Raw genomic sequence first — 21,566 nt, 5'->3', positions numbered from 1 at the left:
TAGGAATCTTTCAGAAGTCTCTTCTTTCTAGAGTCTTGTAGTCTTGTAGTGAAACATCAGTTTCACCCTAATGTCTGTTATTGGATCTGACTCTGCTTTAACTGAAGACAAAAATAACACCCCAGAAACATTCACCCATATGGTCTACAAATAATGAAATTAATGGGATATTGGTCTGCACTGGCAGGAACAGAGAGCAGCCCCTGCTGTTCAGCTGCTACGGGGTTGGAGAAATAGTCTCATCATATTGGAGAATCATGTAATCATAGAAAATGTTTATTCCTCTTACACTTGTGCCAGCAGCTAAGGAGCAACCAAAAGAGAAGTAGACTGATAGTCTTTTTTTGCAACAAAAGATGAGAAGCGAGAAATGTGCCTCTCTATACATTTATATTTGAACTTGGGGAGATGGTTTGTGAGTTACCTGGTGTTGCAGCCTTATTAGACTTTATCTTCTTCTTCTTGTAGTATGTACTTTACTAGTTTGCCTGTCCTTATCTGGTACAATAAGTATGAAGTATTCCTATAGGATTTGCATTAATTACCTGGAAAATGAACGGCTATCCACTTATCATTACATCACTTTAGTTAGCAGGGTGCTTTTAGAGTGAGTAACAGAAAGCACTTCAATTGAAAAGCCTTTTTTTCCCCTTCAGCATATAGGTAGGGTACTGACTACAGTCAGCTGCCACATCCAGCACCACAGGCACCTTTCTCAGGATAGAGGCTTTGGCAAGGATCATCTTCTAAAGCAAAAAGCACATCTCCACTAACAGCCTCGGAGACATATGAATTGTGTCTACAACTCATAATTCATAGGTGCGTTGGTATTGTTCACCCACATTCCTCACACTTCTGAGAAGCACTTATCAGCAAGAAATTAGTATTTGCTCTTCTTATACTCTTCAGTTCTGTGAGGATGAAACTCCTGCATGAAAGGCTGATCATGCTTCATTTCTGCCCTATAATTGGCTCCCTGAGGCAAACATAGAGTCACGGCAACTACTAAGAAAAAGCAGGGTACCCAAATGCAGAGCCCTTCCCCTGCTCACCTCAGAAACCAAGGCTGACAGAGGAGCCAAAGTAGGGAAAAAAGGGTATATTGTTTTGTACTTAGCTTCATGTCCACGCATATGTTAAAGCTACCTGGGGCTATTTCATTTATACTGTTTTCAAATGCACAGACCCAATAGTCAAAGACATTATGCAAGATGAAGTGCCAGTCCAATCATTTGTGCATTTAACCCCTCCTGAACTCTACATAAACTATTTTCATTATGATGCTTCAACAGTTTGGACATTCTACCCATCATAGTTGTACCCCTCTACCCCTGCTCCCCACTGTTTGTTGCAATATAAAACCCCTTTTTTATCCTTCATTTAATTCAGCCACTCCTCTTTTGACATTTCTTCATTTGCCTGAGCTGGATCTTCTCCTTAAAATTTATCCTATTGTAACAATTGTTGACTTATTCAGATGACCACGTGCTCCAAACACCAGCACACAAAACTCCTCTCAACAGAGTATCCCACGTGCTTCTCCCTCAGAGACAGGCAACTCCTGGGACAGGTGTACACACCTGAGTTGTGGTGGTCTGACAGGGATGGTTCAGGTTAGAACACACACCTGTGCTGTGGGGCTGCATCGTCACCAGCTGACACCAGGAACATGTGGTAGCACAACCCATCAGCTCCTTCCCCAGGACATGCTGGCAATGCTCATCCTTCCAAGAGAGGCATGGGAAGATTTGTTTGCATCCTTACTGGGAGATTCTGCCTAATCTGGGGGAAAATTCAGGTTTGGCTTAAAATGCTGGCTCTCTGCGGGAAAAGAAAGGGCCTGGCTTCTCTCTCCATCTCCTGCCGGGGGTGACCAACCCTGCTGCAGACTTGGTGGCTCAGAATCACTGTGGCTTCTCTCTGTGAGCAGCCAGGATGGATTCCCACTGTCCCCCCTGAGCTGACAGTTGAGGCTGTACCTCTGCAGCCAAAAGCCCACTTCAGCTTCTCCCACAGACTTCTCCCACTCCATTGTTGGCGTATTTCCCCGTGTTGGTCAGGTTTTCAGAGACAGGATTTGAGCCCTGGCCTAATCCTTTCTCTTCTCCATTCAACTTTCAAATAAGGTGCTGACTGCTTCCTTTCACTTCCTTGGCCACTCCTGCTTTTTCAGGCCCAAAATAGCAAAAGCAGTTGAGATAAAATGCAGATAACAGCTGTGGAGCCTTGCTGCTGTACCCCACATGTGCATTACTACCCAGCCCTCATCACATCTGGATCATCTGACTGTGAGGTGATTTAAGTTTTCTCACTTTCCTCGAGATGGGGACGCAGTGAAAGCACATGCACAAACAGCTGAACCAGCTCAGGGTAATTCAAAGTCACGAGTTGGAATTGATTATGTGACTATAAACCCAAAGCTCTTATGAAACTGAAAAAACAGGTTAAGTTCTCTTTGACTCTTCCCAACCCTAAGCCACTCCAGCACTTACAGGAACAAAGTTTTAAAGCAAGCTTTCACTTAAACACAACTTCCCCCCAGACCCTACCATGCTCTGTCAGGCTGGGAAAGGAAAACGAAGTAGCCAGTTCTGTAGCACAAGTAAATACTGCTAATTCAGTAGTAAGGAGCTTCCCCTCATCACCACTTAGAGATCCCAAGTTCTCCCTTCTGGGGACAAACTATTGGCAATTTTGCAAGCATCACAAATAAGGAATCTCTTCATGACCTTTATTTCTCCTTAGTTTTGTAAGCGGTTGGGATCCAGTTAAACAAGGTCAAATTGCAATCCAATAAATGTTTTCTATTAAAAAGTATTTGGAGAGGTCTTTCTACTGCAACACTTTCTACTAGCAAAACGTTCATTAAATATAGTGAATTTTTAAACAAGATTAATACAAAGCTAGTCCTTGAGATAGAAACCATCAGTAGAAGGATCTTAAGCTAGTAAAATCTGCGAACAGGTACTTAAAACTGTACAGAGCAGAGACCTTGTATTTAAGTAGAACAACTGAAACAACCTATTTTTGAGGCTTTTGGAACCCCATTCTAATATGAAGATATTGAAGGAAATAATTGAAAAATACCACCAGAAACTGCAGTTACTTACAGTCCTGTGATTAAACCACTGAATTCAAAATAAAAAACTCTTTAATCAATGACAAAAATACCACCGTGCTTTCTGTGTGTGAAATCAAATGGTTTAAACTTGAGTGCCTTCGTCCCAATTAAATGAATATTCAAAGAGATGTCGTTTTTCCTTTCTCTGCAATGTTCTGCCTACTGTGTAATTTTTAGGCATAGAAGATGCTTTTGAACCACTCTAGGTGCACATCTGATACAGAACATAGTTCTTTGTACAGCATTTTGATTTGAAGACTAAAGAAAATTATCAGGCACAAGTCAAGGGAAAAAATGGCAAATCACTTACAGAGCTCTTTCTTTAAACAAGAAAAGCAGGGGAATTTACAATGTATTTCTCACCTCGTTACCAGATTACTACCCCACTTCTAAATAAGGATGAAGGTGGTCAAAAAGAGAGAAACCACTTCCTCCTATGTTTTTAAAAATACTGAAGTACTTGGAGAACATTGGCACAGAAACTATATTACATGTACATTCACTTGTAAATATTTTAATGTAGCTTCAAACATAAAAATGCTGGTAATTTTACAGAATTTTGTTCGTTATCCATCCCAAAATATGGTTACTTGTATGAAAAAATGCTCTATTAAGGTATTTGCATTTTGTAAGGTCGTTTAGTGACATCTGTTGTCCACTGACCCCTGTGTGCAATTTCAGTTCTTTCCCACAAGGTATTTCGTAATGGTGAGGATAGTGGTGCAAAACCACCTGAAAAAGGTCAGGAGATAACATCTAATTCCAATTTTTGTGAGGATAACCACTGACAGAAGTATCGTTTACCTGCTTTTTTGTTTCCTGTTTTCTGTCTTCTCAAGCCCCCACAACTACTGATGAACTGTGGACTGGCAAAGAGTGAATAGGAAATGGCATTTTATATCAGAATGATCTGCCTTACACAAATTTACCATAGGGCTTGTTTACCCAGTGTGCCTAAAGTAGGTACACGATTTGCTTATTGTTCAAAGATCTGCAAGGGTTAATAAAATTCAGAAGAGAGTATCATCAGTAAATATGCTACTGGAGATAAATAAGGATAACAGCCATCTTATCTAAGCTTTCCAACTTCAGCCTGTTTAAGCCCAAATACCATTTTCATGACACTACAAGCCTAGTGACAAAATAACATATGGCACAACAACTTCTCCAGAAAAGCTATGTGGACAAGAAAGTACTACAGAGTAAAATCTGACCAATTGGAATGGAACACTTGCCCTGACCTGGGCTCAAAGCTTGTTTGCTAAGGTCAGTCACAGAAAAAAGTGAGGATGTTCTCTGTCTGTCACTACTTTTTAATTTAAAGTGTAGCTCTAGGAGAGCATTTCCCACTATGTACAGTGGAAGGAATTCTGCCTTTTCTGTGGGTTGAAAAGTCTGGGCCCTGTAGTTACTTGAAACATCGAGATATCAGTGTGCTAAGGAGCAAAGCAAGCACAGCGCCAAAGCAATGCTGAGTTGAGGAATGGAGTCTGCAATGGGGATTATCAAAACCTGTTCTTTTGACTTGGCAAAGACTCAGCAACTCACAGGATTCCTGAAATGCAGGTGTTACTCACAGGAGCAGTCCGCGCCCAGCGCTGCCCCAGCGCTGCCCCCGCAGTCCCCTCCCTCAGCCGCCGGAGCCTCGCACCCCCCGGGCTCGCTCTGGCTGGGGCAGGCAGGCCCGGGAGCGTCGGCATTGCCAGCAGCATCGCAACTGGCAGGACACGGGTCTTCTGACGCCCCGTCGTGATGTGGACCCGCGTCCTTGGTCCCAGCGCCCTCGTCTCCCAAGTCTATGACATCGTCCGGCTGCTGTTCTGGATCAGGCTTGGCTGCTGCTGAGATCTGTGCTTCCAAGTTCCTTGTGTTCTCTGTAACTTCAAATTCCTGCTTCTCCTCTGCCCTTTGCTTGTCCCTAGTACTTAATTTAGCCTTTGTGGAATTCTTCATTTTTCTGTTGTGCATGTCTTCCTTGGAGAACCTCCAGTGAAACTACAAAGAAGGGATCCAAATGTTAAAGACCATTAGAGACAATCTCACATGGACATTTATTTTCCTGAATAGAAATGTTTTTATTATGTAGTTTTAATTCAAAGACTAGTTTGACCAAAAAGACCCAAGATTAAAAAAACTGCATGACTAAATCAGACAGCTTTAAATCATTTCTGCCTACACCTGTCAGGCAGAGAAACAAGACTGATGAATTCTGCTCCTGCACATACCTAGTGGGTTCCTCTCCACACACCGTGTCACTGTTAAGGCCTGTGGCACCCTGGCAGCCCACCTGCACCACGTGGAAAGGAAGGATATGCAAGGCTGCACAAGTGCAGACAGAGGAAACAATCCTATGGCATTATTCCAATGTTTTTCATCAGGTTAGCAGCAGAACTAATACCCAAGACTATATCCAAACAGTAAAATATTCTGAACTATTTGTATGAATGTTTTTTGATTAGAAAGCGTGAGGCTGACTCTTGCAGAACTTGCACAAGGCTTGAAACAGCCACCCTTTCAGAAGTGTTTTGACTACAATTAAAACAAAATGGGAATTAGCAATACCTTGAAATACTGACTTGACAGGTGTAACATACATAAAGGCTGACAAATATGCCATTATTATATCTGCTTCACTTGTCAAAAAATAAATGAACCTTTCCAAGGAAAGCCATACCACAGGGTCACAGAACCATAGCATGGTTTGGGTTGGAAGAGACCTTAAAGATTATCTAGTTCCAACACCACTGCCATGGGCAGGGACACCTCTCACTAGACCAGGTTGCACAAAGCCCCATCCAACCTGGCCTTGAACACTGCCAGGATTAGGGCATCCACAACTTTTCTGGGCAACATGTTCAGTGCCTCACCACCCTCACAGTAGAGAATTTCTTCCTAATATCTAATCTAAACCTACGCTCTTACAGTTTGAAATCATTCCTCTTGTCCTATCACTACAGTTCCTGATGAACATTCCATGTCCAGCTTCCTTGTAGGCCTCCTTCAGACATTGGAAGGCTGCTGTGAGGTCCCCATGCAACCTTCTCTAGGCTGAACAGCCCCCATTTCCTTAGTCTGTTATAGGGGAGGTGCTCTAGTCCCCTTATGAATTTCGTGGCCCTGCTCTGGATTTGTTCCAGGGTTCCAAGCTGCTGCTGAGCCATCCTACACAAGTTTGCTAGGTACAGGTGAATGTGCATGACCATTTTGTCAGCAGTGCCCATTGCTGATGGCAGCTCAGGGGTGGGTTAGTAGGCAACCTTTGTATGGTGTAAATAATCTCATCAGGACATTGAGTAAATCCAGCCATGCTCCAAAAGCCATTTTCTCCAGAGAAACCAGGTCTGTGCTGAAGTTGGTCAGAAGATCTTGTGTTCATAAATTTTTGATCTAGCTCTTTATTCCTTAATCAAAAAGCCATTCAAAACCTATTAAGTTTATTAGATTACAAAGCTGGAACTATGCTCTTTCCTTCTGTTGGCCAGAACTTAATGTAAAAAGAAAAGGCAGGGGCAGGGGGGCGGGGGAGGTTGGGAGGGGAAGAAGAAACTGGCTTTCACAAGATTCTTCTCGGTTTTACTTAGAGGAAGTTATCTTTCACTTTAATAGCACTGCAATTTAGAGAAAGAGGAACGATAACATCTCAGTTCTAGAGCTCAGCTGTTTAAAATTCAGACACCTGAGTTTTCTGCTCTTTGATTTGCAGAAGTGCTGGGCACCCACTGCTCCCCTTAACTCAAAGCTCTCTTTGAAGGAAGGTAAGATCAGGGCCCTCAATGGGATAAAGATCAAACTGTAGGAGACTCTGTGTGTACATGCAAATGTACGTGTACTCAGTCAGGTATTTATGTTGTATTTCACAAAAATGCATTCAGCCAGTTTCTGCTGAAATAGCATCAGTTTTGTATAAAGTGATTGAAAATGATTATCTCATCAGTGACTGAATATTGCAGTAGCAAGCGTACTTCTGACTTACTGAAGAGAGAATCAAGTTGTACCACTCCTTGAGTGGTGTTTCCTTTTCTGTTTCTCTAGGTACCCTGAGCAGCAGTTGGATGGTGTGCAAAGATAGGATGGATCATTTTCCAACAATGCAATATCCTTTTAATCTTACCAGCCTATTTCACTCCTCCAAAGGGTTATCTGTAAACATTTTAGACATGCCATACCTCAAGTTAAAAAAAACAAACCCTAAGAGCCTGTGACTTTGTATGTGCAGAATATTCAGCAACTTAGTCAAATGCCAGGTTTGGTATCTTTGATGTGACTCACAACAACCACCTACAGATGTTGAACCAGTCTTACATCTCTTTATATAACTATAATCAAGGTATGTCATTTTTCCTTGACCTTTGGTATGAAAATGTGCTGTAGTGATTCTTGCCTTCAAATATGCCTGTATATTTAATGCTGCCAACAACTTAAGTCCTTTGTTTTGTCAACCAGACATTGTTAAATAAGTTTTTATAACCCGGAATGAAAAAAACTTAAACAAAGTTTTGAATCATCTGGATGGTATGTGTGTGTTATAATACAAGGAATCAGTATCATACTAGTTTCCCTATTTGAAGAAGTACAACCACATACGGGTTCCCACCACTTCCACTAAAACCATGTACAGTGGTAGGAAAAGAATGACCAAATAGAGGCACTCTAATGCTCATCCCAAGATCCCTTTAATCACCGGAAAACAAAGAGAAAAAAACAAGAAAGATGGGCTTTGTAACATGTAAAGACAATATTCCGGGCTCCAGCTTTGCTAATGAGAGAGGGTACATCTTAAATCACAGTCACACTCCCAGCACTTCTCTCCTACTTCAGTCAGTTCAAATACTCCCCTGCTCTGCACTGTATCAAAAAGACAACTCTCACAGAACCAGGCTCCAGAACAGTGAGAGATTTATAGATGAAAACTATCTGCATTCTATAAACTGTTGGGTAAAATGCTCCTTGTGGTCAGCTCTGCCGAGCACTTCCAATATCCTACTCCAGCTCAGCTCTGCAGGGTCTCGAGGGCCTCACTCCTGCAGGTGACATCAGGCTGGGCAGCACCCACCTAAGCACACAGACCCAGAACACAAACAGGGCTGCATTCATCAGACACTCATCGTCGTGTGGTTTCAGGGATCTTTTCCATACTTCATCTGGCTTTCCTGATCCCTTCCATACTAAAAGGGCAAGGCAAATTTGAGTACTGTAGGAAGGTCATCACTTTCCCAGTCTCTCAGCTGTATGGCATGACAAGTTTGGGCAGGGGTTCCCACAGCTACACATTTGAAAATGGAAGTGGGAATACATACACGTACCCACATCCATACATCATTAGCTGTCAGCTATGTCCTCGAATAATTTAGCTGGATTCAGGAAGCTTTTTTTGGTTAAACTGTAGCAGAATTCATTATCATTCACACAATAGATGGAAACACCAGCCAAGATCAGGCCTACATTGTGCTAGGCTCTACCAAAATACACACAGAGAGAGAGAGAGCGCAATTTAAACAGAAAAGAAAAAGACAGGCATTGGGTGAGAGAAAACAGTATTGGTTCTACCTTGCAGGCAGTGAATATGGACAGAGAATTTTAGGTCATATATGGAGGTTTATGGCTGGTTTACATAAAGAGAAATCTACATCCCTTCTGCCGCCACAAGTTCAACGGAGAATGAAATCTAAGAGCTTTCACATCATTTGAGCATTTTTTGTTTCTTTCATTTGAATAGTTCCATTCCTTGTGTCTGGCTACTGCATCACAGAAACACTGAATAGGCTATTTTTCCTTCTATGGGAAATCAATTACAATATAAAAATACCACCAAAAAAACCCAAAGAAACCAGAAACTCAAGGTTATTTACCTTAGATTCTTTCTTCTTTGCTTTCTGGGGCAAAGAAGGTCTCTGAAGAAATACAATTTGCTTTGTAGATAAATTCCCCTCCCTGAAAAGAAACAAATGCACACTCCTGAGAATGAATTAAATTCACATCCAGCATCATTCAAAGCGAAAATCCATCTCAGTCATTTATTTCTGCAGGTCAAAGAAGAATAAAATAAAGAATGATCCACATGTTGCCTGTCCCCAGTGTCTTTGAGCAGCCTGGTATTTTGCAGGGGGGGTGGGGTGGGAAATGTTCAGCCTGACAGAGCCTGTCAGCCTGTGACACAGTTTTGTTGAATGTTTTAGCATTAGTGTGTAAACACAGAATAAATTGTTTGGAACAAAAAGGAAGAAACCCAAGCACCCCGGAGCCTGTGTGTCTCAGAGTGCCTCCTCCCTCCTTCCCTGCCTCCCAGGGCACTGATCTGGAATGGGGATGGGTGCTGCCTACAGGCCTGCAGCACAGCAGGAGGAACAACCAAATGCAGTTTCATTAGGAGGGTGCCCTTCTGCACTGTCAGCCTGACCTGTCTTATTGAAGGTATTAGTGGGATACAGAAAGCTGGAAGAGAAAGAAAATCATATATATCTTTAAGAGATAGGACTTACAAACCATAACTGTGATTTTCTATTCATTCCTGTATTTAAACATGTATGACAAACTCAAATACCATTTTTCCCCCGCACAGATGGCCTCTGCTTTTTAGGTTTTTATATGTAGGAGTTGTCTTCATCTAGACCTCATAAAGAGCTCTGCGTATTTTTACTCTTTAAAGACAGAAAATCATGACTGATTATATGGGTATGTATATAAACATAAATATATTCTTGACCACTGAAAATTCAGAAAGCACCATCTTCATGATTAACAAGTGGGATAATTGTTTTTCACTAGTCATGAAGAGTATTTTTAAGTGACTTGTGTTTATATTTTAAAACTCAGAATATTAATAACAGCAAAGTAGACCACAGAATTATTATATCTGCACAGAAGGCTACTAGAGCAATGATACCCAAGCCTCACATGGTTCTGCTCAGCTGGACTGTATCAGCAGCATTAGACATAAATCTATTAAGAATAAAATTTCTTTTCTTCATATAGACAACATCTCACTCCAAACATTATCACACATTTTGTGTTTGCTCTAAGAGGGGTTACTGGAAGATCCAGAGCAGGAATTTTACAGTCAAGGAGTTTACAGAGAGGCAGAAACAATACCCAGAAAATTTATGCAGAAACCACACTGCCACCTTGCAGTATTCTGCCCACCAGACACGTGCTTCCTGCCACATGTGGCTTGTGATGCTGAGAAAACCCAGAGAACAGCTGCAGCAGGGTTTGTGAGGAAATCCACACTAACTGCACAGGGAATTGCCTGTACAGACTGTAGTGCTTGTACAGCAACTTCTCTGGCCAAAAGGCAGCACCCACCCCCTCCCTACCTGTTTGTCTTCACAATGGGAGTAGGAAGCACACACGTCAGCTGCCAGCCGTACATGGCAAGGGAATTCAGCAGTGGAACGTAATCTGTCTGCACTTCAACTCCCTGGGGAAGGAAAATCAACAGTTAGCATCACCACTTGGAGTGTGACATTCAGTTCAACACTAAAAAAAAAAAAAAAAAAAAACAAAAAAAAATACATTGGTGGGTTTTCTTGGAGGGAGAAGGGGTTTTGTACAGAACTGGGTCATTTTCTATGTTCAGCTGGGCAGGAAGGAAAACGTTCAAAAACATGAGATACAAGACCTATTGCCCATACATCCCAAACTATTAAATGAGCTTGTTTAAAATGGTAAACATCTGTGATCTTGTTTTTGCACTGCCTGAGTCATCCATCTAGCTTTAGATGATTCCAGATCTGAACAGGACAAATTCATTGTATGTTATCAATTATGTCCTCCAAAGCAAAATTATGTTCTAGTTAAAAAGGACAACACTGCTTTGCTCATATTCTGCTCTTGTCTAGGCTACAGTAAATCCTGAATATCTGCACTCTACCATGGTGGATCAAAAGCAAAATAGCCAACAACAAAAAATGTAAGTACGAATCTATTCCTTTTATCACCCACAAATATGCATTGCTGCCTTCTTATTTTGAATCAGGAAATCTGTGGGCGAGACCAAAAGCACTGCTTTCAGCACAGAAGTCTGGCTCCTGCTGCACATGTACCCAGCAGAGCCTTCCCGATTCTCTTTCAACTAAATGGCAGACCCTGTAATTCACACAGAAAGAACCACTGTGGTTTCAACAAAGATTGCTCCGGTGAGGTGTCTGATTGCCAAGACTTCCAGTAATATAGCAAATAGATGCTAGAGGTTACTAGGTAGTTTTTAATTTTAATAAACAGAAAGCAGACAAGTGATAACTACTAGTCTCTACAAATATCAATAAATTCTATTGGAATAACAATTATATTTGCCAAGAATCTCAGGCGCTTACACAGGTTTCATGTGCACGTAAGGAGTTTTAACTGCCAGTTCTCAACACTGGGGAAGGCACAACAGTTTTGCAGCTCAAAAAAATCCATTTATTCTGCAGTAATGAAATAGTCATTTGATCAGAACTAATCCAAATCCTGCTGTAGTCATTTCAAGGTATTTTAGTGAATTCCAATCTCAGCTATTCCTTTCTTCTAACAAATGTAATTTAGGTCACTTGGTATCTTTATCACTGAATGGCTGCCTGACTATACCTATTAAAAACCTGATCATGACTACAAATGCAAATAGCTGAAGAAGCTGTATTACTCCTGCTTAAAAGGAGAATGTTTAAAAGCTCTACCCCAGAAAGCGCATGCAAGGGAACACTACTAATGTAACTTCTGATTTCTGTGCAGAGGCTTTTGGGGACTTAGAGAAATACTGCTACTTTACAACATCACCATGTACAGACTGGAATTTGTAACTCCAGGAGAGGAAAGAGACACCTTGCAAGAGGAGTGCAATACCACGTGGCCCTTAACTCGTCCTCTGAAGCGATCAGGACTCATCATGCAGCAGTGATAATGCTAGATTCAAAGTCTCCTTTGACTCCAATTTCCCTCTGTAAGATGGATATTTCTGCCCTCTTTCCACTTTTTAAAAAGAGTGTCCAAAGGTAACGCAAAAATTACAACATATCCAGACACCTTTAAGAGATAATGTCTCAAGAAAACATTAATAACATGCTGAGATTTATGAGATTGGTCAACAACGCCTTCAAAAAATAAACATGAAAATATGCAACATGATCATTAAGAATAAGGTCAGAGCATCCACCATCGAAAGCCTGCCATGAGGTGCCACATAAAAGGACCTGACTAAAACATTCCCTTCATCAAACAGTGTTTGCAGAGGAAAAACCAGAAGGAGCTCACTCATTTAGAGGGTGGAAGACTAGCAGGTCAGGAAAGACTGGCACAGCAGACCTTGTTTGTGCTCCAAGCAACATCTTATGTTGCAAAGAGGATTTCTATTTTGAATTCATTGCCTAAGGTGGGTGATTAGCAGGGAGAACCTTCTCCTTGCATCAGGATGCACAACAAATGTCAGAAATCAGAGAGTGATTACGGCAATGAGGGAGGACATCAATACCACGCAGAGCTCATTTGACTGTTGTAGAAGCCAAATTATTTCAGGGACATGCCATCACTCCTGCCACAGCCCACTGTCCCTGCAGGCTCTGAGCAGCGAGACAAGGCTGGCTTTGGACCTGTCTGACTTGTCAGGATTAAGCATCATCTGCAGCAGGTGATGGTGTATTTCACAATCCAATGGTGCAGAAAGGAAACAAGCAGGTAAGCACATTCAAAAGGGTAAAGTTAGCAGAAAATACATTTAAGATTAAAGTCAATTAGGCCTAAAGAAATGGTTTTTTTGAATCTGGAAATTAAAAAAAAAAAACAAACGCCCATTGAAAGAGTTCTGTACAGACGTTACAAAAAGGTGAACTCTTATTTTTCCTGTGTGCTGGTACCCAACACCCCAATGTACATGTTAGGCTGTTTGGAGGGAGGAAGTGTATCCATCATGCAGAGGTATACACCTCCTCTGAGCTCCACATGCCCTTCAACAAGCCCTCTCCGACTTTGCACGACACTTCCTTCGCTGGAGTCAGTCACTGCACTTCTTCCCCAGGTCCCTGGGGAATAAACTACTCCTAATAATTGCCTGAGTTTGAAGATGACAGACAAGAGAAAGGAGTCACTCCAGAATAAACAGGTGTAATCCACATGGGCTTCAAGCTCCTTACTTGCAAGTACAGATAATTGAAGCTTTCTGTAAAACCACAAAAAATGACTTCTCCCTCCCCCTCCTGAATCATCGGTTGTAATCCTATCCCACGACTGGAATTTGTGTGCCAGCAGGAGTCACAGTTATAGAGACCTTTAATTGGTGTCATATTAAATGCTTTCTAAAGCAAAAATGCTTCCAAAGAAACAATACCATCGGGGACGGGTGCAGAGGAAAAGAGTCATCTTGTATTTGCTTTATATTTAATACAGTAATTATTTTATCTACTATTATTAGAGACAATGGAAATATAATTTCAAACATACTGTTCCATCAGATGAAAGTGTGATGCTCTTTCTAGCTAGCAAATACTGGATTTGAACACCAGCAGAAGCAGAAAAAAAGTGCCAGAGCTCTCCTGAAAAAGAAGTGTTCAAATAATGTGTCTCAAACTGGGAGACATTTCATTCAGTGAAAGGGTGGAAAATTTTAATTAACTTGCTTCCCACTCTCCTGTGGATGATAAGTAATCTCTGATCACACTTTGAGTGTCAAGAAGCCAGAGCATATTGAGCTAGGATTTTCCCTTGACTTGCATCACATGAAAAGAATTCTTTTTATTTGTAGTTGTATTGTTTGTTTTCAGCATTTTTGCCTTTCACAGTTCCTTCTGCTCATTAGGAAAAAAAAAAAAGATTAAAAAAAAGATAAGAATAATATCTAGGGCAAGCCACACAAACAACTGCATTAACAATTTTTCTTTTCTTTCCACCCGCTACTGAAGCAATTTTAACCACAGCAAGGTAATAAACAAGACAACTACTAAGCTCTTGTGAGACAGAAGTTCTTTAGAAATCATTCTTTCCTGGGCTGAGTGATTTAGTTACAAGGCAGCTACAGATTGTCACTATTTAATATTTTTTCCAACATGGATTAAAGATTGGAAGATTGAAAATCCCATTAAATAAATCTTAATAAAACCTTTATCAGCAAATCCTAACAGACTGCATACCAAGATATACTGACAGATGGCAAAGAGGATGGGAAGTAGAAAACACAAGTTGCTTTGAAAGTGTAACCTACTGTTTGTTGCAGAAAATGGGCACTGCATTCAAACCCAGCTCCTTACAAAAAACAGAGGGGAGAGTCCAGGAGGGTGGCAACATGCACCCTCCACCAAGGCTGGTTACCAGTCCCCAGCACTGCCAAAGCCAAAGCTTTTCTGTCCTACAGCACTGAAGGGTGGAAGAGGAAGTGGCAAAAGGACAACTTGCACCTTAATGGAAAAGAAGAAAAATAAAATGAGAGAAACTGAATATGCAGGCCGTGTGAGAATGACCCCGTAAAAGTGTGCTGCAAACGTTTTATGTTTGTAGTAACACAGCGGACAGGAAGACTAAATACAAGCTCTAAATTTGTGAATGATTTGCCTTTTTCCTTTTCAAGACTCCTTCCAAAAGGTAATTTCTGCTAACAATGTAACACTATTGAACTGTTAAAAACATTCTCTTCTCCCAGGCAACCAACAATAGGACAAGGGGACATGGGCTCAAGCTCTGCCAGGGGAGGTTTAGGTTAGATGTTAGGAAGAAATTCTTTACAGAGAGGGTTATCAGGCTTTGGAATGGCCTACCCAGAGAGGTGGTGGATTCACCATCCCTGGAGGTTTTTAAAAAGAGATTGGACGTGGCCCTTAGTGCCATGATATAGTAATTGGAGTTGGATCAGGGGTTGGACTTGATGATCTTGGAGGTCTTTTCCAACCTAATCTATGATTCTATGATTTATCGGAAGCAAAAGAGAAGTTTCAAAAATGCTTCAGCAATAAAGTTGGACTATGTTCCTCTAGTACTGAGCTGCTCCTACATTTCCACGTGTAATACTCCACAGCACCTTGCTAGCAGACACCTGCTACACAGCCATTAGCTGCAGGGCAGAGGGGTGTGGGGTGGCTGCTGCACCCTTAGAAACCACCAGTGGCTTTTGGCAGCAGGTGGGTCACTGACCAACACAGAGTAGCTGCCAGATGGGGACCTTAGTGAAATGCTAACAGAGCAAAAGAGTACTAAATAAATCCACAGACAGGCTTTTTCCTCACTATTCTAGGCATATGCAATTCAGAGTTATTTATGATTACTAATATCTGTGAATTCATGCAATGTAAAATATTTTAGAGAATATAATAAGGCTGTAACACTAAATGGGGTAGCATTCTGATAACACAGTTTTACTGCACTTCAGATGTACCCAGTCACAAATTCAATATACACATAGACTGCTGAGTAGCATTCACAGCTGGCTCCACATCGAGGGTAAAACAAAAAATAACCAAAAATCCTTCTTTGCCCACAAAGCAAACTTCGCCCACTTCTCTCACTGAATTCTGTGGATACAAATCCTACTTTCTAGCCTATACAAAAACATCTGAGCGCTCCTGATATTGCCTGCACCTGTAACACAGAAGGACATTTGCACAGCAACACAATTCTGCATTTACAGAAGCACAGAGTCGGTAGCCAAAGCTGCACAAGGTGAATGTGTTGACACAGAAGGTTCTCCAGGTACGAGAAACATGGAAACATTCTGTGTAATGTGTTAAACTCATCACTGCACAGGCAACGTACACACAATAGGACAACTCCACATTACTGTCGGTGGAACACACGAAATAAATGTGATCTAGCAGCCCACCAGTACATTTTCCTAAATAACTCTGGCGTTTTTACTTTCACAATTCCTGCAACTTGTGTACCTTAAAGGGAGAGTTGATTTTACCATTTGTCCATGAACTGTTTTGGGAAAAAAAACCCAACATAGAAAAACACTACCTGAGAACCTGCGTACTCCAAGGTGCTGTAACTCACACAGATGAATCATTCCCATGCAGCTTACCCAACATAATTTCCTTTGATTATAATTTATTCTCAAACAAAATGTGGCTTTTGCCAGAAGGCTTTGTGCACCACTCCACCATTATGGAACATTTCTATGTGAGCAAAACAGCTGAAGCCCAGACCCTCCACTACCAGCAGTTCAGGCAGCAGGAACACAAACACTGGCACTGCCCTTCTACGTGCAGGCTGTGCATGCAATTTATGGGGTCCCACTACTGCCTGGCTAAAGGGGATCTGCTGGGGAAAAAAACCTTGATTTGTGTCCTGTGTGGTTTATAGGAAGCGTACAAGCTCGTATGCTCACTTTTTCCTGAAAAATTTTATGGGTGAGCAGAGAACTAATTCTTATCTCTGAGCTTGTCACAAACCTAAGAACACTGTGACAGATAGGAAAGGGGTTTTTTAATTCATGCTGTTTTAAATCCTGTGCTTTTCAGGCTGTTTACTTCAAGTGCCCTTTATTCACATGGAAGAAGCAATTGCCTTGTTAGATGTTCAGTACTGCCAGCACCACAAGAAACTGTCAGGGGAGTTCCAAGTTCATACTTCCAGATTTTATTACTAAATTTATCATCAAAACCAATGAAAGATTAGCCTGTGGGTTTTAATCCTGTATAGATTATATGTCTGCTGAGTTCAGCAGACATATATATGTACATATACATACATATGTATATATGCTGCTTTCATATCTTACATAAAAGAATGAAAGAAGAAATATAAAAACCTTTAGAAGATAACAGGTTTCTGAAGGTTTTTGTTCAGCTTTTCTTAAAAAGCAACAAAGGGCACATTGCTGAAATATTATGCCCAGGCAATATATATGTCCTTTGGGTGGTAAAGAGGGTCACACACACGACTCTCCTGGGCTTTTCATGTCCATCGCCATCAGCTCCTTGGCTGACCCGGTCATGCCTTTCTCCCGTGGCCAGAGACAGCAAAACATAGCTTAGCTGACATATGACCTAAATCAGATTTACAGACAAATCAAATCCTCATTTCCAGAGAATTTGTTTCAAGGCTTACATTAAGGCAACTTGCAACCTAGGCTCAGCAGAGATAAATTTTAAAATCTTTTGGTATGTCGCACTTTAAAAGGTTTACCATGTCTACGGTGGAGACTGACCCCATTCAAGTCTGCCAGGGAAATGGCAATACCACAGTATATTTGAGATACATCAAATACAGCAGCAAATACAAAGTGAAGAATCACCAGCTGAAGATTTTCAATGAGAAAATACCTGTAAATTAAGGATATTATTTCCAAAATGAACACTGCTTCAGAGGCAGAACAATGGCAAAATCTAAAATAAACGTTATAGCACTCAATTTTACGGACAGTATTAGCTACTTTGTCTTAGGTAATGGGGAAGAGAAGGTGACAAATTTAGAGTTGGGGAGAGACAAATCATGCAGGCTCTGATTAATCAGAACTGTCTACCCACATTTGCCTACACAAGCAGAATTAAAACCATCAAACAAGTTTTAGGGCTAGATCTCAGAGACTACAGTGGAAATAATATGTCCTGACATTTTTAGAGTTAAAGGGATAAGGATGAATGCAGTATTTTGTCATAACAAGTCCTGTGGTCATTTGTAGAGGATATCAGAGCTCTACTTTGAGAAGAAAGAGTTAAATTACTCAGAGCTATTACATCCTGTCTGCTGCTTGGCGGGACCACATACTGTGACAGCTGCGAGCTTTACATCCTCTACAAACTGACATTTTACACACATACTGAGTGCATCACACTGTTCAGCTTGTTTTATCTATTAGCCTTAGTAATTAAAAAGGCAGCCCTTTCTCTGCTAAGAGGTGTGCCAACCCCTCTATTTTGTGTTCATGGTTAAACAGCAAACCTTTACCTTTCCATTTAGAAAGGTTCTCTTTCTAAAGGGCGTAGATATTTGCTACGTCTTCCTTTTTAAAAAAGCTTTCTTTTGTTGTGGCTGGGATTCTTTTGTTTCTTCTTAATTGGGATACAGCACAATAAATTTACATTCAGTTCCAACCACATCTGAACAACTCCACAGCTCATCCAGATAATCAAATCTGATACAAATTTAAAATAAGGATCCATTATACACGTTTATGTCATGCTGCCCATCACAGCTTCTTCCATTGCTTTAGTACAAATGAAAACAACAAATGTAAATGGTTAATCTGGATCAGAGCTGAACCTATACCTCCCCAAAAAAGAAATTCTACATTAGTGAGTCATTCCACTGCTCCATAATTACCCCCGTGACAATTATACTTTGAAGCACTCATAACAGAAAGAAAGCCTTTACTGGGTCTCGGACATCTTCCGTCACTAGTGAACTCTGTCTTTTTCCCCATTTTACAGTCCCTTCCTCTGCACTGCATTATTCCATGGTTATGGTAAATAAAGGTGAATTTCAACAGGGTTTACACAGAGGTAACTTGGTTTTCGGTACAACACTGTGCAAGTGCCTAGAGATCCCCCAGCTTCCAGCCTTACTTTCATCAATTTAACGACTTTACCTACCTATACCTATTATGTCTCAGAAAGCTTGAGGCATGAAACATCCCATCAGTTATTTAAATCTCAGGAGGAGAAAACAGAGGTGGTCAGCTCTGCTCTTTCTCTAAATAGGTAAAACCTTTGCAAGAGTTCCCTAATGCCTCAACATCTTTCCTTCAGCAAGTTTTTTCTTCTCTATATTCTTCCACTTTCAGTTTGGTGGGCACCATATTCATAATGTCCACAAAAGAGCCACACTTGATCTGAAAAGAGCAAAATTGCCAGGGAACACCCAGCATCCAAATTTTTAATTCCAACAGAGGATAATCTGCTCACACCAACAAGCTGTGTACATGCTGGAAGTCAGTTTCTGAAATTGCGCATCCCAAATCTTACGTCTGGAACAGGAGATTCTCTGCATTAGCCCCCACATAGACATGATGTGTAGCAGTACAGCATCTCTTGACACACCAGATGGCACTGGGAGGTTGATTCCCTAATCTGTTGACCAGCTGTGTCTCCAGCATGGAATTGCTAGAATTGAAAGCAAATGATACTCCACCTACCCGGGCTATAACACTTCAAATGGCCCTGCAAAAAATACTCTTCTGCTGTGTCCTAGAGTTGTGGCCAGCTCTCTGCCATCACAGGATCCCCATTAGCAGACGTCCTTGTCATGTAGCTTGACACAAAGTTTCTGGTGTCCACGAAGAGCAACCCAAAAGGTGTGTAGGGGCTATTATAACTAACTTTGATGTGATATCCTACTGAGACAGAGAACCTTTCACTGATTGTCTGAGAGCCAAACTGGTTTGAGCCAAGAATCCATTTATAGCTTGGAAAGCTTTCTCCAACATGGCTATAAGTGACAGCTAAGGAAAAGTAATATATATTAGGTCAATCATGCAGGATATCTGCCCCAAATATTTTGTGTACTTCCTCTCAGCACATCTGGTTTAGTTTCTACTGAAAGAAATCCAGTTTGTACAGATCTGCTGCATAAATAATTATCTGAATTATCTCCTTTTTGCTTGCTTTGCACCTGGCCCTGACTAGTGCCGTGTGGCAGTCCTTAGCTCTTGTACTGAAAGAGATGGCAAACAATTCCTGTTACCTTTCCCATGATTTAGGAAGTCTACCTATTCCATTCCCTGGAACTCTTCTCTTTTCCAGGCTGAAACGACACACCCATGAAAAGTCTTCCTAATATGGAAGCTGTCTGTATCATGGATTATCCCCACTGCTCTTCTCTGAAAAATTACAGTGCTAACACAACCTTCTGAAACAAGGTGCTGTCAAACACAGCTTACACAGTAGTATGTAGTAGTATATGTTTGCTGTTTCACCCTCTATTCATTTCCTAACAGTTTTAAACATATGGTTAACATTAATGCTTCTTAACATTTGCCTTCTTGATCAGCCCTGACCTAATGCACTCATGGAACCATCTGTCATTATCTCAAAACCTTGTTCCTGAGTGGCAACACCATAATTTGACCCTAAAAATGAAAAAGAATTTACAGTCAAGTCTGTCATGACTAACATTTAATGCAATATAGGAATCATTTTTTCAGCTGCCCCTCAGCAACAAGAAAAGCTGCTATTAACATATTATACTGTTCTACAAGTTGTTTCTAGTGGTTACTATATGGCCATTTCTTGCTACACTGCAAAGTCATTATCTACTAACAAAAGTCTTAATCCTAGTCTCCTGGAATTTTACACACTTAATCTAGCATCTGTCCCATTTTCCTTTAATCCAGTCTTATGGCATGTGTATGCCAAAAGGATGGATTGTCTGTCTCAGGATTTTACACCATTTACAGTATATTCCAAGTGATAACATCAGGTATTGCCTTTATAGATACATAATATCTATTTTTAGTAGACAATTAATAAAATAAAAAAAAATAAAAACCTTCTAAGAGTTACACAACTACTTCTTTTCCTCCATGTTCTTTTTGCTTCAAGTCACAAAGAATTTAAGCCCAGCTTTTCAAATATCTATCTGTGTATCAAATTTGTGGTGGGAGATCGCTACTGACCAATCTGGTCTAAACAATGTTTTTACTGATCCGAGTGGGCACTTGGATCCGTAGAAAGCCAAGCCATGACAAACGTGGTTTGTTTATTATAGGGACCTATCCAAAATGCACAGTTCTTTCAGCGTAAGAAGGAGGTCAGACAGAAACCAAGGCAGTTATCTGTGCACTCCTGCTGCAGCTCAGCCTACCTAAAGGGCTGCCTTCTTTAGAACTGCAATGCTACAGTGACTGGTGTGATCATGTTGCCCTGGCAACCAATGGAGATGCTCTTTACAGATCTAGCAGACATCTGTAATTTTGGGACAGATAGCCCTGAGTTTCATTGCTCACCATTGCTGACATTTCCTGTCCCCCCCAAAAAAGCATGAAGATTATCAAAATCAGAAGTGCACTGTACAAAACTAAAGTGTGGTTAACTGGCATTACTGCTATGTTCCATCCCTTTACCTCAGTTGCCTGTCTGATACTGTTGGAGCACAGATCAGCACATGAGAGTCTGCCACACAGTCTTAGAGTGTTTTGATTAAAAAAAAAAAAAAATCAAAGAAGAAAGATTGTACCCATACCTTCAAGACAGTCCACTGCTCTACCACAATTGCATCATAGCCCTGCATGGTTTTACTGTCTTCCACAGGAACATCTTCAAAGAGAAATACTCCATCCATTGTCCCGTGTAAAGACTCTGTGAAAACACAGGATTGATTGTAAGCTTTATGGAAGGCATTCCTTGTGTAGTGAGGCATCTGAATTTATTAATAACATATTCTTCCAAGGATGTTACTAAAAAGTTCACAGACATTCTCTAATAGTCCAGTTCTATTAACCTTTAGCAGTTTTTAAGAGCAATAGTACTCCCTAATAGCAAACCTTGCTGTCCACTCTGTTATTCCACAGTTTGTCACCAAAACCCACAGCTCTCCCATACCGAGCAGGTAA

General features: G+C 41.0%; 1 protein-coding gene across 1 annotated transcript in view; it reads right to left on the bottom strand.

The window, feature by feature from the left end:
• Positions 1–4,690: 4,690 nt before the first annotated feature.
• RFTN1 (raftlin, lipid raft linker 1) overlaps positions 4,691–21,566 on the bottom strand; it is a 94,703-nt gene continuing 77,827 nt past the window's right edge. The window contains exons 7-10 of the mRNA XM_018075137.2: positions 21,197–21,312; positions 10,435–10,538; positions 8,971–9,052; positions 4,691–5,116 (exon numbers count right to left, since the gene is read on the bottom strand). Of these exons, the coding sequence (XP_017930626.1) occupies positions 4,691–5,116; positions 8,971–9,052; positions 10,435–10,538; positions 21,197–21,312 (728 nt within the window). The remainder of the gene's footprint in view (positions 5,117–8,970; positions 9,053–10,434; positions 10,539–21,196; positions 21,313–21,566) is intronic.

Source organism: Manacus vitellinus, unplaced genomic scaffold, assembly GCF_001715985.3.
Source record: "Manacus vitellinus isolate BGI_N305 unplaced genomic scaffold, ASM171598v3 scaffold_3_pilon, whole genome shotgun sequence".
Taxonomy (NCBI): Eukaryota; Metazoa; Chordata; class Aves; order Passeriformes; family Pipridae; genus Manacus; species Manacus vitellinus.
This window is presented reverse-complemented; position numbering and strand designations above follow the sequence as displayed.